Genomic DNA, 13,249 nt, shown 5'->3' on the forward strand with positions numbered 1-13,249 from the left:
AACTTCATTCGAGAGATCTTCAATAGCAAATTTTGTCAGAAGAAGTTTCCCTAGAAGGAAATTTAGAAAGTCGGTTCAGTTTATCTCCAAATACAATTCTCTCGCTAGATTGGTGGATTTTGCGGAACAATCTTTCCCGAGGTGTCCCTTGGGTGACCCCGGTCTCAAAAGTAGTGACTACAGATGCAAGCCCCAGTGGGTGGGGGGCCCATCTGAACGATGTCATAGCTCAGGGGGGTCTGGTCAGGCAACCTGAAAGGGGTATCTTCCAACATGAAAGAACTACTTGCAGTCAAGTTTGCGTTCTTAGAGTTCCTAGATCCCCTTCACTCTCATCATGTCAGAATTATGTCGGACAACAGAGTAGTGGTAGCGTAGCTAAATCACCAAGGGGGTACCCGTTCCCAGTCTCTGATGGAAGTAACCAAATCAATCTTCCAGATAGCCGAGAACAACCTGCAGTCATTGTCAGGCCTTCACATAAAGGGGGTGGACAATTACAGAGCAGACTTTCTGAGTCGATCCCGTCTAAAACGGGGGAATGGAAATTGAACTAGGCAGTGTTCAACCAAATCTCAGAAAGGTGGGGAATACCGGACATAGACCTCTTTGCGAACAATCTGAACAAGAAGGTAGACACCTTTTGCTCCATTAACACCATTAGGGAACCCCGTATCATTAGATCCATTCCTGATTCCTTGGTACCACCAGCTAGCATATGCCTTTCCCTCAATCACCCTAATACCAGCGGTTCTGAGGAAAATACGGGAAGACAGAGCTCATGTAGTCTTGATAGCTCCATTCTGGCCGAAGAGGGTTTGGTTTTCCTGCATGAGAAGGATGTCTATCTCCGACCCCTGGGTATTCCCGGACCTTCCAAATCTCCTCTCCCAGGGACCAGTACAACATCTGCAGGTTGCAAGTTTATACTTGACTGCCTGGAATTTGAAAGGGAGCTGTTAGAAAATAGAGGGTTTTCACCGGGGCTAGTATCTACCCTGCTGCAAAGTAGGAAACCAATTACGACTAAACAGTACGGGAAAATATGGAAAAAAATCCTGTCGTCCTCAGGCACCAAGCTAGATGGAAAAGTTCCTCTAAAAGCCATACTTAGAGTTCCTGCAAAAGGTCTGGCCACAAGTCCATATAGCAGCTTTGGGGGCACTATTCAATTGCGATCTGGCGGGGAATCGTTGGGTTTCCAGGTTCATTAGAGCAGGAGGAAGGTCAAGACCTCTACCCTCACGGAGTACCCCTCAGTGGGATTTAAATGTAGTCCTTACGGCCCTGACTAAACCACCCTTTGAACCCTTGGCAGATGTCTCATTGAGAATCCTATCTCTTAAAACATCCTTATTGGTCGCCCTAACCTCTGCGCGTAGGGTTAGTGACATACAAGCCTGGTCAGCCAACCCTCCTTTCACTCAATTACTGGATGATAGGGTTGTTCTCAAAACTGATCCGGCCTACCTCCCAAAAGTGGCTTCTCAGTTCCACAGAGCACAGGGGATATTTCTTCCCTCCTTTTTTCCAAAACAAGGAGGAAGAGTCCTTACACACATTGGATGTTAGGAGATGCTTGACCCACTACATTGAAGCCATTAGGGAGTGTAGGGAGGATGGATCTGTTTTTGTCTGTTTCCAGGGTCCCCGGAAGGGGAAAAAAGCCACAAAAGCACCCTAGCAAGATGGATCAGAGACGCCATTAGCCTGTCGTACTCATCAGGTGATAACCCCAAGAACAAAAAAAACGACCAGAAAGTCCAAAATATGTTGTGATATTAATATCATATAAATTTGTATTAAAGAGCAATGAATGCAAAGAAATATATACACATGTAAAAAAAATTTAAAACAATTACTGTATATTATTACAGAGGCACAACCAACTCCAGTTAATAAACTGGAAATATAAACTTATGGGATACACTGAGATTTATATGTGGTTAATAACTATATATTAATATGATGCTTCTAAAGCATGTAAGTGTTAACACATATCAAAACGTGATCAGAAAATGTGCAAAAAAGCTAATTTCAAAATTGTAAAGTGCATGTGCAACTATTGACAACAATTTATATATAAAGCCATAATAAAACAATTCATTCTAACAAAAGTGAAAATAGTGTATTAAATCAAACAACCATCAGGGGTCAGTGTATCCGCAGATATGGTTCTATGACCAGGACCACAAAGTAACTGTAAGATTGAATATTAATATTCCAACCTCCAAATAAAGAGAATAAAGTAAAATAGTATAGAACTTAGAGTATTGTAATGTATGCCCGGTCTCCTAGAATGGCACCCGACGCGCGTTTTGGCACGTTGCCTTCGTCAGTAGCTTCTCGGTTCCACAGAGCACAGGAGATAGCTCTTCCCTCCCTTTGTCCTAACCCCAAAAACAAGGAGGAAGAGTCCTTACACACATTGGATATTAGGAGATGCTTGATCCACTAACTAGAAGCCACTAGGGAGTGTAGGGAGGATGGATCTCTTTTTGTCTGTTTCCAGGGTCCCCGGAAGGGGTAAAAAGCCTCCAAAAGCACCCTAGCAAGATGGATCAGAGACGCCATCAGCCTGTCGTACTCATCAGGTGGTGTACCAGTTCCTGGAGAAATCATAGCACACTCAACGAGAGCAATAGCAACATCCTGGGCTGAAAGGGCCGGTGCTTCTATTGATCAGATTTGTAGAGCTGCTACCTAGTCTTCACCCTCTACATTCTATAAGCACTATAGATTGGACCTTATCTGTTCCTCGGACCTCACCTTTTGGAAAAGGGTGTTGGAAGCGGTGGTCCCTCCCTAATGTACAGTCTCTGCAATTCTCTCCGTGGTGCCGTCATGGGGGACAGAGAAAAATATAGTTACTTACCGATAACGGTATTTCTCTGAGCCCACGACTGCACCCGTACATTCCCTCCCTTCACGTATGGGTGTGCACACTAATAAAATGTCCCTATGCTAATACCTAAGTAAATAGCCACGCGGTATCTCGGTTAAGACTTCGAGTAATGTTGAAATTATATTTTGTTATTAACCTAAGCTCCCATCATGCTCTGTAAACAACTGATGCGGGAGAGAGGTACCGCCTTTTCTCCTACGTATCATTGGGGGACACAGGACGAATGGGTGTTATGCTGCTGCCACCAGGAGGACACTAAGTTAAACACACACAAAAGATTAACTCCTCCCCTGCAGTATACACCCACAGGCTGGACAATCCAGAGCCAGTTCTTACTTAGTGTCTCAGGAGGCACTTGGGTCCTCAGGACCCCACCAATTTTTTTTTTTTTATTTTTAACGGAAGGGAGCGACAGGCAAATTTTCAGCTCTGATCTCTCCCGAACCAACAACGGGCAAGTACACGGAGCGTTCCTCCTGTATCCTTTCCCGCGACGATGGATGCCAGCCCTGGCTCACTTTCCAGTGTGGCGACGGTTCCTCAGCGTTCCGATCTCCCTCCCTCCTTTTCAGGCGACCACGGGGACTAATCATCCACCTAAGTCTCCTGGAGCCAGGGCACAGCCGGACTAATGATATGGCGTCCGTGCAGCCGCCCACTGCACCACCACTGAAGATAGCGGATGTTGCACGGCGGCAGAAGCTCTCCACCCTCTCCCTACTAAGGTGAAGGTGGATGGAGCATCGGCCCTATCGCACAAGGTAAGTGCGGGGGCCGACGAGCTGTCAGAGGATGCCTGTTCAGGGATCCCTTATCCCCTTTCTATTGCGGCGCTGCAGCCGCGGGGCAGCCTTATAATGGGCGGTTTACCGGCCCTGGGCCGGACTCTAACGCGGGCGATCATTCTCCCTCCTTCATACAAGGAGGGCGGCGCTACAACGGCAGCGTTCTGACGCGCATTGCAGGGAATCCACCGCCCGCCCACGACACGCCCCCTCTCTCTCTCTCTCTGGGCGCTTCTCGTTCCCGAGAAGCGCCCTTTCCACATCTCGGCGGCCATCTTGGACCAGGAAGTGCGCTGGCGGCTCTGCAGCACCACAGCGCACAGGACCTCAGGATCTCCCTGCCAAGCATCGCTGAACTTGGTGAGACGCACTCACTACGATTGTCTCTTCCCCTACCAGTACACTCACTTAAGGGAAAAGATGTCACAGTCTAAGCAAAAACGGACTGGAAAGACCCACTCTGTTATTTTTGCTGTGTGCACCTCCTGCAAGGTATCTCTACCCCGAGGTCACACTACCCCGCTGTGCTCCGCCTGCGAAATGTCTGCAGCACAGGATACTCCGGCCTCTGACCCGGAATGTACTGAGCCTAGTACCCCCGCATGGGCGTCCTCCCTTGCTCGTTCTGTGGCATCCTTGGAAAGGACGATACAGTCCCTCCGTGAGCCGTCCTTTACCCAGGGCACTTCCACGGATGATGCAATGCGACCTAAGAACCCCTCTCGGCCTAGAGGTCGTACCGTTTCCAGAAGCCCTCACTCATCTAGAAAGAGGTCCAGGGTAATATCTCCGGTCCGTGATCAGCCCTCCGGCTCAGAGAGCGAAGTCTCTCGTCACTCATCTCCAGCTCATAGCAGGGAATCCTTTCTGGACGACGCATCCAGCGTGTCCTGTTCCCCAGAGTATCGTCACGACCAAGAGACCCTAGATTCTCTCATAGACTCTGTAAGTCAGACGCTACAGTTAGAGGAGGAAACCCCGTCCAAGGCGGTTCATCCCGTGTCATTCGGGCGAACTACTATGGCTCATAGATTTTTTCCTATGCATCCTCAATTCAAGGACATTGTCGATCTCCATAGAGTCCGTCCGGATAAACGCTTCTCAGGGCAAAAGGCTATGCAATTGAAGTATCCGTTTGCTCAGGACCTTGCTAAGGAGTGGTCTCAGTCACCCTCCGTGGACCCGCCAGTGTCGCGGCTAGCCACTAAGGCGGTTCTATCCTCCTCCGAGGGCGCGTCCATTAAGCATCCCTCTGATAGACAAATCGAACAGATGGCTCGCTCGGCTTTTGAAGCTTCTTCGGCTTCTCTCTTCCCCTCGTTTGCCGCCACATGGGTTGCAAAAGCCATGACCCATTGGGCTGAGTCTTTAGCCTCTACAGCACTTCACGCCGACCTACCCCCCGAGGTTTCACACCTGGCCACCCAGATTGCCAGAGCGGGGGACTTTGTAGTTTCCGCTTCCTTAGACGCGGCCAACTGTGCCTCACAGGCAGCGGCCAATGCTGTCACCATCCGCAGATCCCTTTGGCTCAGGGACTGGAAAGCGGACTCAGGTTCCAAAAAATCTCTCACGTCCCTTCCATACCAGGGCGAACGCCTTTTTGGGGACAAACTAGATAAAATAATCGCAGACTCCACAGGGGGAAAGAGCAAATTCCTTCCCCAGCAACGAACCTTTCGTCCCTTTCGCAACCAACAGGGCCGAGGCCGATATTTCCGTTTCGGCTCCAATTGGTCCAATCCTTCCTCCGCGCCTCCCGGCGTCGGGAGAGGTCAGCGCAGGGACAGGGCCTCCCAGCCGTCTTACAAACCTTCTCCCTCTTGGAGAGGCAGACCCAGACAACAGGGATCCCGAGGACCCAGACCTAACAGGTCTCCACCTCAATGACTTTTGGCAAACGCCAAAGGACACAGACAGAGTTGGCGGCCGCCTACTCCTCTTTCGGGACGCGTGGCTCTCGGTAGTTCCCGACCGCTGGGTCCGCGATCTGGTGTCCTTCGGCTACAACATAGAGTTTGTCTCTCTTCCCCCATCTCGTTTCTTCCAGTCCCCTCCTCCCAGAGCAAGGGTCCGTCAGTATTTTCAGGCCATAAGATCGCTATGGGAAGACGGGGTCATCATTCCGGTGCCCCAGAACGAGAGGTACCAAGGTTTTTATTCCAATCTTTTCATTGTACCAAAGAAGGACGGCTCAGTACGTCCAATATTGGACCTCAAGCTTCTCAACAAGTACGTCCGTGTACGTCAATTCCGTATGGAGTCCCTCCGCTCGGTAATTGCCTCTCTGGAAGAGGGCGAGTTCCTTGCATCTCTAGATGTTCAAGACGCTTACCTGCACATCCCCATTCTACCGTCTCATCAGCGTTTTCTCCGCTTCGCGGTCCAGGGGCACCATTTTCAGTTCGTCGCCCTACCTTTCGGGCTGGCCACCGCTCCTCGGGTGTTCACCAAGGTCATGGCAGCTGCCGTGGCCATTCTGCATGCTCGAGGCATAGTGGTGTTGCCCTACTTGGACGACATTCTCATAAAAGGCTCCTCTTTCCGGTCCTGCTTAGAGGCGGTAGACATCACGATAAATACTTTTTTGCGCCTGGGCTGGAAAATCAATTTCAAAAAATCTTCCCTAGTCCCGGCCCAAACCATATCCTACCTGGGAATGATCCTAGACTCCTCTCAGGGTTTAGTACTTTTACCTCCGGGAAAGGTATCCACTCTACAGAGAGAAGTCCGGAAGCTTACTCAACCTCGCTTTCACTCCCTACGCTTCTCCATGAAGGTTCTCGGCAGGATGGTGGCGGCAATGGAGGCAGTGCCCTTTGCGGTTTTCCACCTTCGTCCCTTACAACACGCCATTCTGGCAGTATGGGACAGGAATCCTGCCTCGCTCGACCGCCGTCTCCTTCTCTCTCGCCCAATCCGACAGTCCCTCAGGTGGTGGACCAAGAGGTCCTCCCTGACTCGGGGGAAGTCCTTCCTTCCGGTGCACTGGCTGGTTGTCACAACGGACGCCAGTCTCTTCGGCTGGGGTGCAGTGTTCCAGCGCCACTCGACTCAGGGTCGCTGGTCTCCGCAGGAGTCCCAGCTGCCCATCAACATACTAGAGATTCGGGCAATCAGACTGGCTCTCCATCATTTTCAGCCGTTCCTCTCCGGCCGTGCGGTCAGAGTCCAGTCCGACAACGCCACTGCGGTAGCCTACATCAACCGCCAAGGGGGCACTCGCAGCAAAGCGGCCATGGCCGAGGTGACGCTCATTCTCCGCTGGGCCGAGACGAATTATTCCATACTCTCAGCAGTCTTCATCCCGGGCGTGGAAAACTGGGAAGCGGACTTTCTAAGTCGCCACAGCCTCGATCCCGGAGAGTGGTCTCTCCATCCCGCAATCTTTCACCAGATATGCTCTCGATGGGGGACCCCGGACGTGGACCTAATGGCATCTCGCTTCAATTGCCAGGTTCCTGTCTTCATGGCCAGGTCTCACGACCCCTCAGCCTTCGGAGCCGACGCTCTCGTTCTCTCATGGCAGGGTTTCAGACTCCCATACATCTTTCCCCCAATCCCTCTTCTGGCAAAGGTGATCAGGAAGATCAAGGCAGAACGGATTCCAGTAATTCTCATCGCTCCGGACTGGCCGCGCAGGACATGGTATGCCGAGATGGTTCAACTGGTCTCAGACGTACCTTGGAGGCTGCCGAGCCGCGCAGACCTCCTGTCTCAAGGGCCCATTTACCACCCGAACTCAGAGGCCCTGTGTTTAACGGCGTGGCCGTTGAGTCCTGGGTACTGAGGCAGAAAGGGTTGCCCCAGACGGTGATATCTACCATGCTCCGCGCACGCAAGCCTTCCTCTATGCGCATCTACCACCGCGCCTGGAAGGCATACTTCGCCTGGTGCAGGAAGCGGGGACGTTTCCCCCTCCGCTTTTCTATCCCTCACATTTTGGAATTCCTCCAATCAGGAGTGGACTTGGGTCTTTCCCTCAGCTCTCTTAAAGGCCAAATTTCTGCTCTCTCGGTTCTTTTTCAGAGAAGGATTGCAAACAGGCTGCAGGTCAGGACCTTCATCCAGGGTGTTTCTCATACGGTTCCGCCGTACAAGATGCCCTTGGAACCATGGGACCTGAACCTAGTTCTCTGTGCTCTTCAGGAGCCCCCCTTTGAGCCCTTGCATGAAGTGTCTTTGCTGTTCTTGTCTTGGAAGATTGCCTTCCTCGTGGCTGTCACGTCTATTAGACGTGTCTCTGAGCTGGCAGCTCTGTCGTGCCGGCCTCCTTTCCTCGTGTTCCACCAGGACAAGGTGGTTCTGCGGACATGTCCGACTTTTCTTCCGAAGGTCGTTTCCTCCTTCCATCTTAATGAGGAGATTGTCCTTCCCTCACTGTGCCCTGCTCCTTCCCACCGCACGGAAAGGGCGCTCCACACTCTGGACTTAGTGAGGGGTCTCAGACGTTACGTCTCCAGGACTGCGTCTCTCCGTAGGTCAGACGCCTTGTTCGTTCTTCCGGAAGGGCCACGGAAGGGACTTCCCGCTTCCAAGGCCTCCATTGCCAAGTGGATTCGTTCCGCCATCCAAGAGTCCTACCGTGTCAAGGGTCACGCCGCACCTCCGGGGATCAAGGCTCATTCTACCCGGTCGGTCGGCGCGTCCTGGGCCATCCGGCACCAGGCATCGGCAGCACAGGTCTGCAAGGCTGCTACATGGTCCAGTCTTCATACGTTCACGAAACACTACCATGTGCATTTTCAGGCCTCGGCAGATGCTTCCGTCGGTAGGCGAATCCTACAAGCGGCTGTGTCTCATCTGTAGCTCGTAGGCACGCACAGCATTTATAACTTTTGGTTACCCACCCAGGGACTGCTTTGGGACGTCCCATTCGTCCTGTGTCCCCCAATGATACGTAGGAGAAAAGGAGATTTTTGTGTACTCACCGTAAAATCTTTTTCTCCGAGTCATCATTGGGGGACACAGCACCCTCCCTGTTAGCCTAGTTGGCTCGACTGTTCTTTTCAGTCTGTGTTTTGACTATGACATGTTTTCTGTTTTTTGTTAACTGGTTTACTCCTACTGCTTTGTTACCAAACTGGCTCTGGATTGTCCAGCCTGTGGGTGTATACTGCAGGGGAGGAGTTAATCTTTTGTGTGTGTTTAACTTAGTGTCCTCCTGGTGGCAGCAGCATAACACCCATTCGTCCTGTGTCCCCCAATGATGACTCGGAGAAAAAGATTTTACGGTGAGTACACAAAAATCTCCTTTTTATCTGTAGGTTTCCTGTCCTTGATGGGCGGATCCCCTCTCTCCGTGGTGCCGTCATGGGCTCAGAGAAATACCGTTATCGGTAAGTAACTATATTTTTAGTTCTATGGACATATATACAGCATACTAGAATGCTGTCACATAGGGCGTACAGGTGCTGGCCCTACTTTATATGGGAAAAACTTGGTGACAGGTTCCCTTTAAAGCTATATATGATATAAATTAATGTGAATTAATGTTTTCCTTCTCTGCTTTAAATACCACAACAGGCTACAAACCACTTGGGCAACTCTACTCGTCGCTTTACAGAACCGGCAGTTGGTGCGCCACCGGAGCGGAAGAAACAAAAGTGACGGCAGGGCAGAGTGAAATCACGTCTTTCCTGCCTCCAGCACAAGTCACCATCCTGAACCACAGCCATTCCAGCAATGCCACCTAAGAATATATGATCGCGGTGCCTTTTCTATACTCTTTCCGGCCTTCACCATTAAACTTATCCATACATTCCCTGCTGAATATGGGTGGACCACATTCCCATTTCATCCAATGACAAGTTTGGGGACGCACAGTGTTTTGTATCTTATACCCCGCACTTTCAAACAGAGTCCAGTATATCCTTTATGTTAGGGCTTGTTTCCATTTGCGAGAAACACGTCCGTGTCTCGCATGTGGAAACCAAGCTCTGGCGCCGGCACTTTGGAGCGGAGCGTGCGGTCGCATAGCAACACATGGAGCCGCACGCTCTGCTCTGGAGTGCCGGCTCCAGAGCTTGGTTTCCACATGCGAGACACGGACGTGTTTCTCGCAAATGGAAACAAGCCCTTACCCTGTAACTCTTGACTATAGTAATAAAGATAGATTTGATGAGTTGCTGATAAGCTTGGTCTGTCCATATTAAAGGGATTGCCCAGAAATAGAAAAACATGGCTCCCTTACTTCCAATAACAGCACCACACCTGTACAAGGATTGTCTAATATTGGAGCTCTGCCATATTGAAGAGACTTGGGTTGAGCTGCAGTACCACACACAACCTATCAACAGGTGTGGCGCTGGTGTTTTTTTGTTTTTTAAAGAAAGAAGCCATGTTTTTCTAATTTTAGGCAACCTCTTTGGACTCAAAGCCATCAAATACTTGCATTTCTAACATCATTGGGTGATATCTACGAACAATATTCTATATATTCATATTTTATTGGGTTTAGGTAGGTGGTTACTTAGTGGGTAGCTGCTCTTTTTTTCCCCCCCTCGGTTTATATTATTGCTATTTCTGCACTGCTAAAGGGGCTTTATTAGCATCCTGTAAAGTGCCTTATAGTCTGTAGAGGTTATAGAGCATAAAAAGTGTATTAGGTGCATAAATTATGTAAGTACGTGTAACGTAGAGCTGTTGCCAGACACGTCTGTGTGTCCAAGGGACTTGCCGATGAAAGGAGGTTTGTTACTTTAGTTCCTTAAAATAAAAAAAAAATAAAAAAAACAACCTGTTCCAATCCATACCAATATAGTTTATGGGGTAGTCCTTCATACAATGCTTAGCTATATATGAGCGTATTAAGCCCCCCATACACCTTAGATGGCTGTTGGCTGAACGATGATTTGGCTGATCTTTCGGTCGACGGCCATCTTGGCCGGCTCTCCCACACACAGGAGGGTTCATTCAGTCCAGCACTGCTTTGTTCTCTGAGAAAGACCCCAACAAACATCTGTGCTGGTGGGTTATCTCCGATAAAGAACAATGTGATTGGCAGTCCGAAATCAGACATGCCCGGTCAACATTTCCCCCGACAATTTGTTGGCCGAACCTGTCAGTGTCGGCCAACATTAGTCTAATAAGTGTGGAGGGGGCTTTAGTCTTTTTTCTTTAATTCTCTTTGACTGATAAGAAGGGGGCACACACAACACAGGGGCATATGGGGTAAATTTAGAGCTTTGTTCCCGCCAAGTTAGCTTTATCTTCCCTTCAATCATTAATTAGCCATTCATGAGCTCACCTTTCACAAATTATGGGTTTTTTTGCTCCGAAAAAGTCATGAGTTTCTAATGTCTTAAAATAAAAAAAAAAATCCAAAAAGCTCTACCAAGTGGAACAAGGTGGTTCCAGGCATTGAGTTTTTCTATGTGTTTGAGAAGTATAACACATGGTTCAAAACCACTCTATTCCATGTGGTGTTGGTGTGATCAAACTTCTATAAGATATCGGTGGCGGTCCAACCGCTGGGACCCGCAGCGATCGCGAGAATGGGGCACTTTTATCCTCGTTAGAAAAGGGCATGCTTAATTGCTGTTCTTTTCTTGAGTGACGCACCGATAGTAGAAAATAGGAAAAGTAGCTTTACTTGAGCAGAACCTGTCTGGAGATTTATCCCACACCAACCGTGGGCAGCGAGAATTACTCATTGCAGCATTTCACTCTGAAAATCTTTTTGGAGAACACATAGGGTCCAATTCATTGGGATGTTTTCTCAAATTGTTTTTGTTTTTGCTCAACTTTTGTCATTTTTACGCGAGTGTCGGGACAGCTTTGCCAGAATGGTCAGCCGGCCACCTTGATCAAAATTTCACCAGAAATGTACTTTGATCCCTAATCTCTTAACTAGTTAGGAGCTACTTACTCCAGCAGCCCCATTGATTAAAACTGGAGTACAAAACACTATTTTTAATTAATTGGGTCCATAATTTGGACTTGTAGAAAACTCCACTGGATGAATCTTTCCAGCTTCCAGCAGCATGGATCTCCTAACAGGTTCCCTTCAATTTACTTGTCAAGTAGTGATGAACGAATGTGCTGGGATAAGATGTTGTCGGAACATGCGCGGGTGCTAACAGAGTGTCTTCAGCGTGCTCGAAACATAAGTTCGAGTACTCGCAGTTGCATGTCTCGCGGCTGTTTGACAGCTGCAACACTTGAATGGATTGCCTGTTTGGTAGGCAATCCCAGCATGTGTTGAGGCTGTCTAACAGCCACCAGACATGCACAACGCGCGGGGACTCAAACATATGTTTCGAGCATGCCGAAGAGACTCTGATAGCACCCAAGCATGTTCCGAAAACATCTTATCTGAGCACATTCGCTCATCACTAATGTCAAGTTAAGCAACTCTCCTCTGAGTAGTATTGCAAAATAGTCTTAAACTAGCCCTGATCTTACTCCTACATACGATTCATGGTTCAGCCTACAATATGGCCACAGTGTCTAGATTTCATGCAAACCGTGCACAGCACTTGTATTGGTGCCTTATGTTACATGTTTCCAATGAAGCGCTAATGTTTAATAAAACATATACAAAGATGATTTTTTGCGCTTTCACAAATTCATTTCTATAATTTGTGTGCAATCTAAAGTTTTGTCTATAACTTAAAGGATATAGTATGGGGGTATTCATGGTTATGTATGTAATATTTGGGCCTGATACATGTCTATACATGCTTATATCTGTATATATATATATATATATGTATGTGATTTTGCAGAGATATTGTATAATGAATGCTAGTTTACAACAGACTTTGCCAGACTCGCCAAGCCCTCTCCCATCCAAAGTTAAAGATTCCCAGAAGGTAAAAGCTAAATTCCAAAGCACAAAAAAATTCTGGACCAAGACTTCTTATTTCTGCTGCTTCTTTTTCTATCCTAAATTTTTAATAAAAGCAATTGTAACACTTTGATCAATGTGACTCTATATTTTCCGCAAATAGATTTTGGGACACAAAAATGTTTCTAAAAGATGTACACAGCTGCTCGCTTATAGATACCTGGATATTACTGTGATAGAAGAAAGTTGGGGTTATCACATAGCACTGCATGATACTGTAAGTACCAAGGGCAAGTGTTGGGAGAGGGCAAACTGGGCAATGACCAGGGTTCTTCTCGACAAAAGGCGAGACCCCTTACAGCTGCAGGTTCAGTGGGCTGTCATTTTGTGGCTGCCTGTACAAAATCAAAACTGCACTAGTAATGCTGTGTATATGTGAGAAATGCAGTGCATTTGTGTTGCGTGTGTAGCATTGCATGTGTTAATAGTATCTACATTTAAAAATACCAGCAGCGCAAATGACATATTGTTTACACTTGGAAAAGAAATACTGCACAATGTACATGGCACAATAAAATATATATACAGGTGCATCTCACAAAATTAGACTGTCATCAAGAAGTTAATTTATTTCAGTTCTTCAATACAAAAAGTGAAACTCATTAATTATATAGAGTCATTACAAACATAGTGATCCATTTCAAGTGTTTATTAAGTGTTTCCAATTTACTGAGATAATGACTTCTGGGTTTTCATTGGCTGTGAGCC

General features: G+C 48.1%; 1 protein-coding gene across 2 annotated transcripts in view; it reads left to right on the forward strand.

Moving 5' to 3' along the window:
- Nucleotides 1–12,614, forward strand: part of ATL3 (atlastin GTPase 3) — a 58,695-nt gene extending 46,081 nt beyond the window's left edge. For both annotated transcript variants that reach the window (XM_077287664.1, XM_077287665.1), the window contains exon 13: nucleotides 9,217–12,614. In XM_077287664.1, the coding sequence (XP_077143779.1) occupies nucleotides 9,217–9,300 (84 nt within the window). In that variant the 3' untranslated portion in view covers nucleotides 9,301–12,614. The remainder of the gene's footprint in view (nucleotides 1–9,216) is intronic.
- The last annotated feature ends 635 nt before the right edge of the window (nucleotides 12,615–13,249 follow it).

This window comes from Ranitomeya variabilis, chromosome 2 (genome assembly GCF_051348905.1).
Source record: "Ranitomeya variabilis isolate aRanVar5 chromosome 2, aRanVar5.hap1, whole genome shotgun sequence".
Classification (NCBI taxonomy): domain Eukaryota; kingdom Metazoa; phylum Chordata; class Amphibia; order Anura; family Dendrobatidae; genus Ranitomeya; species Ranitomeya variabilis.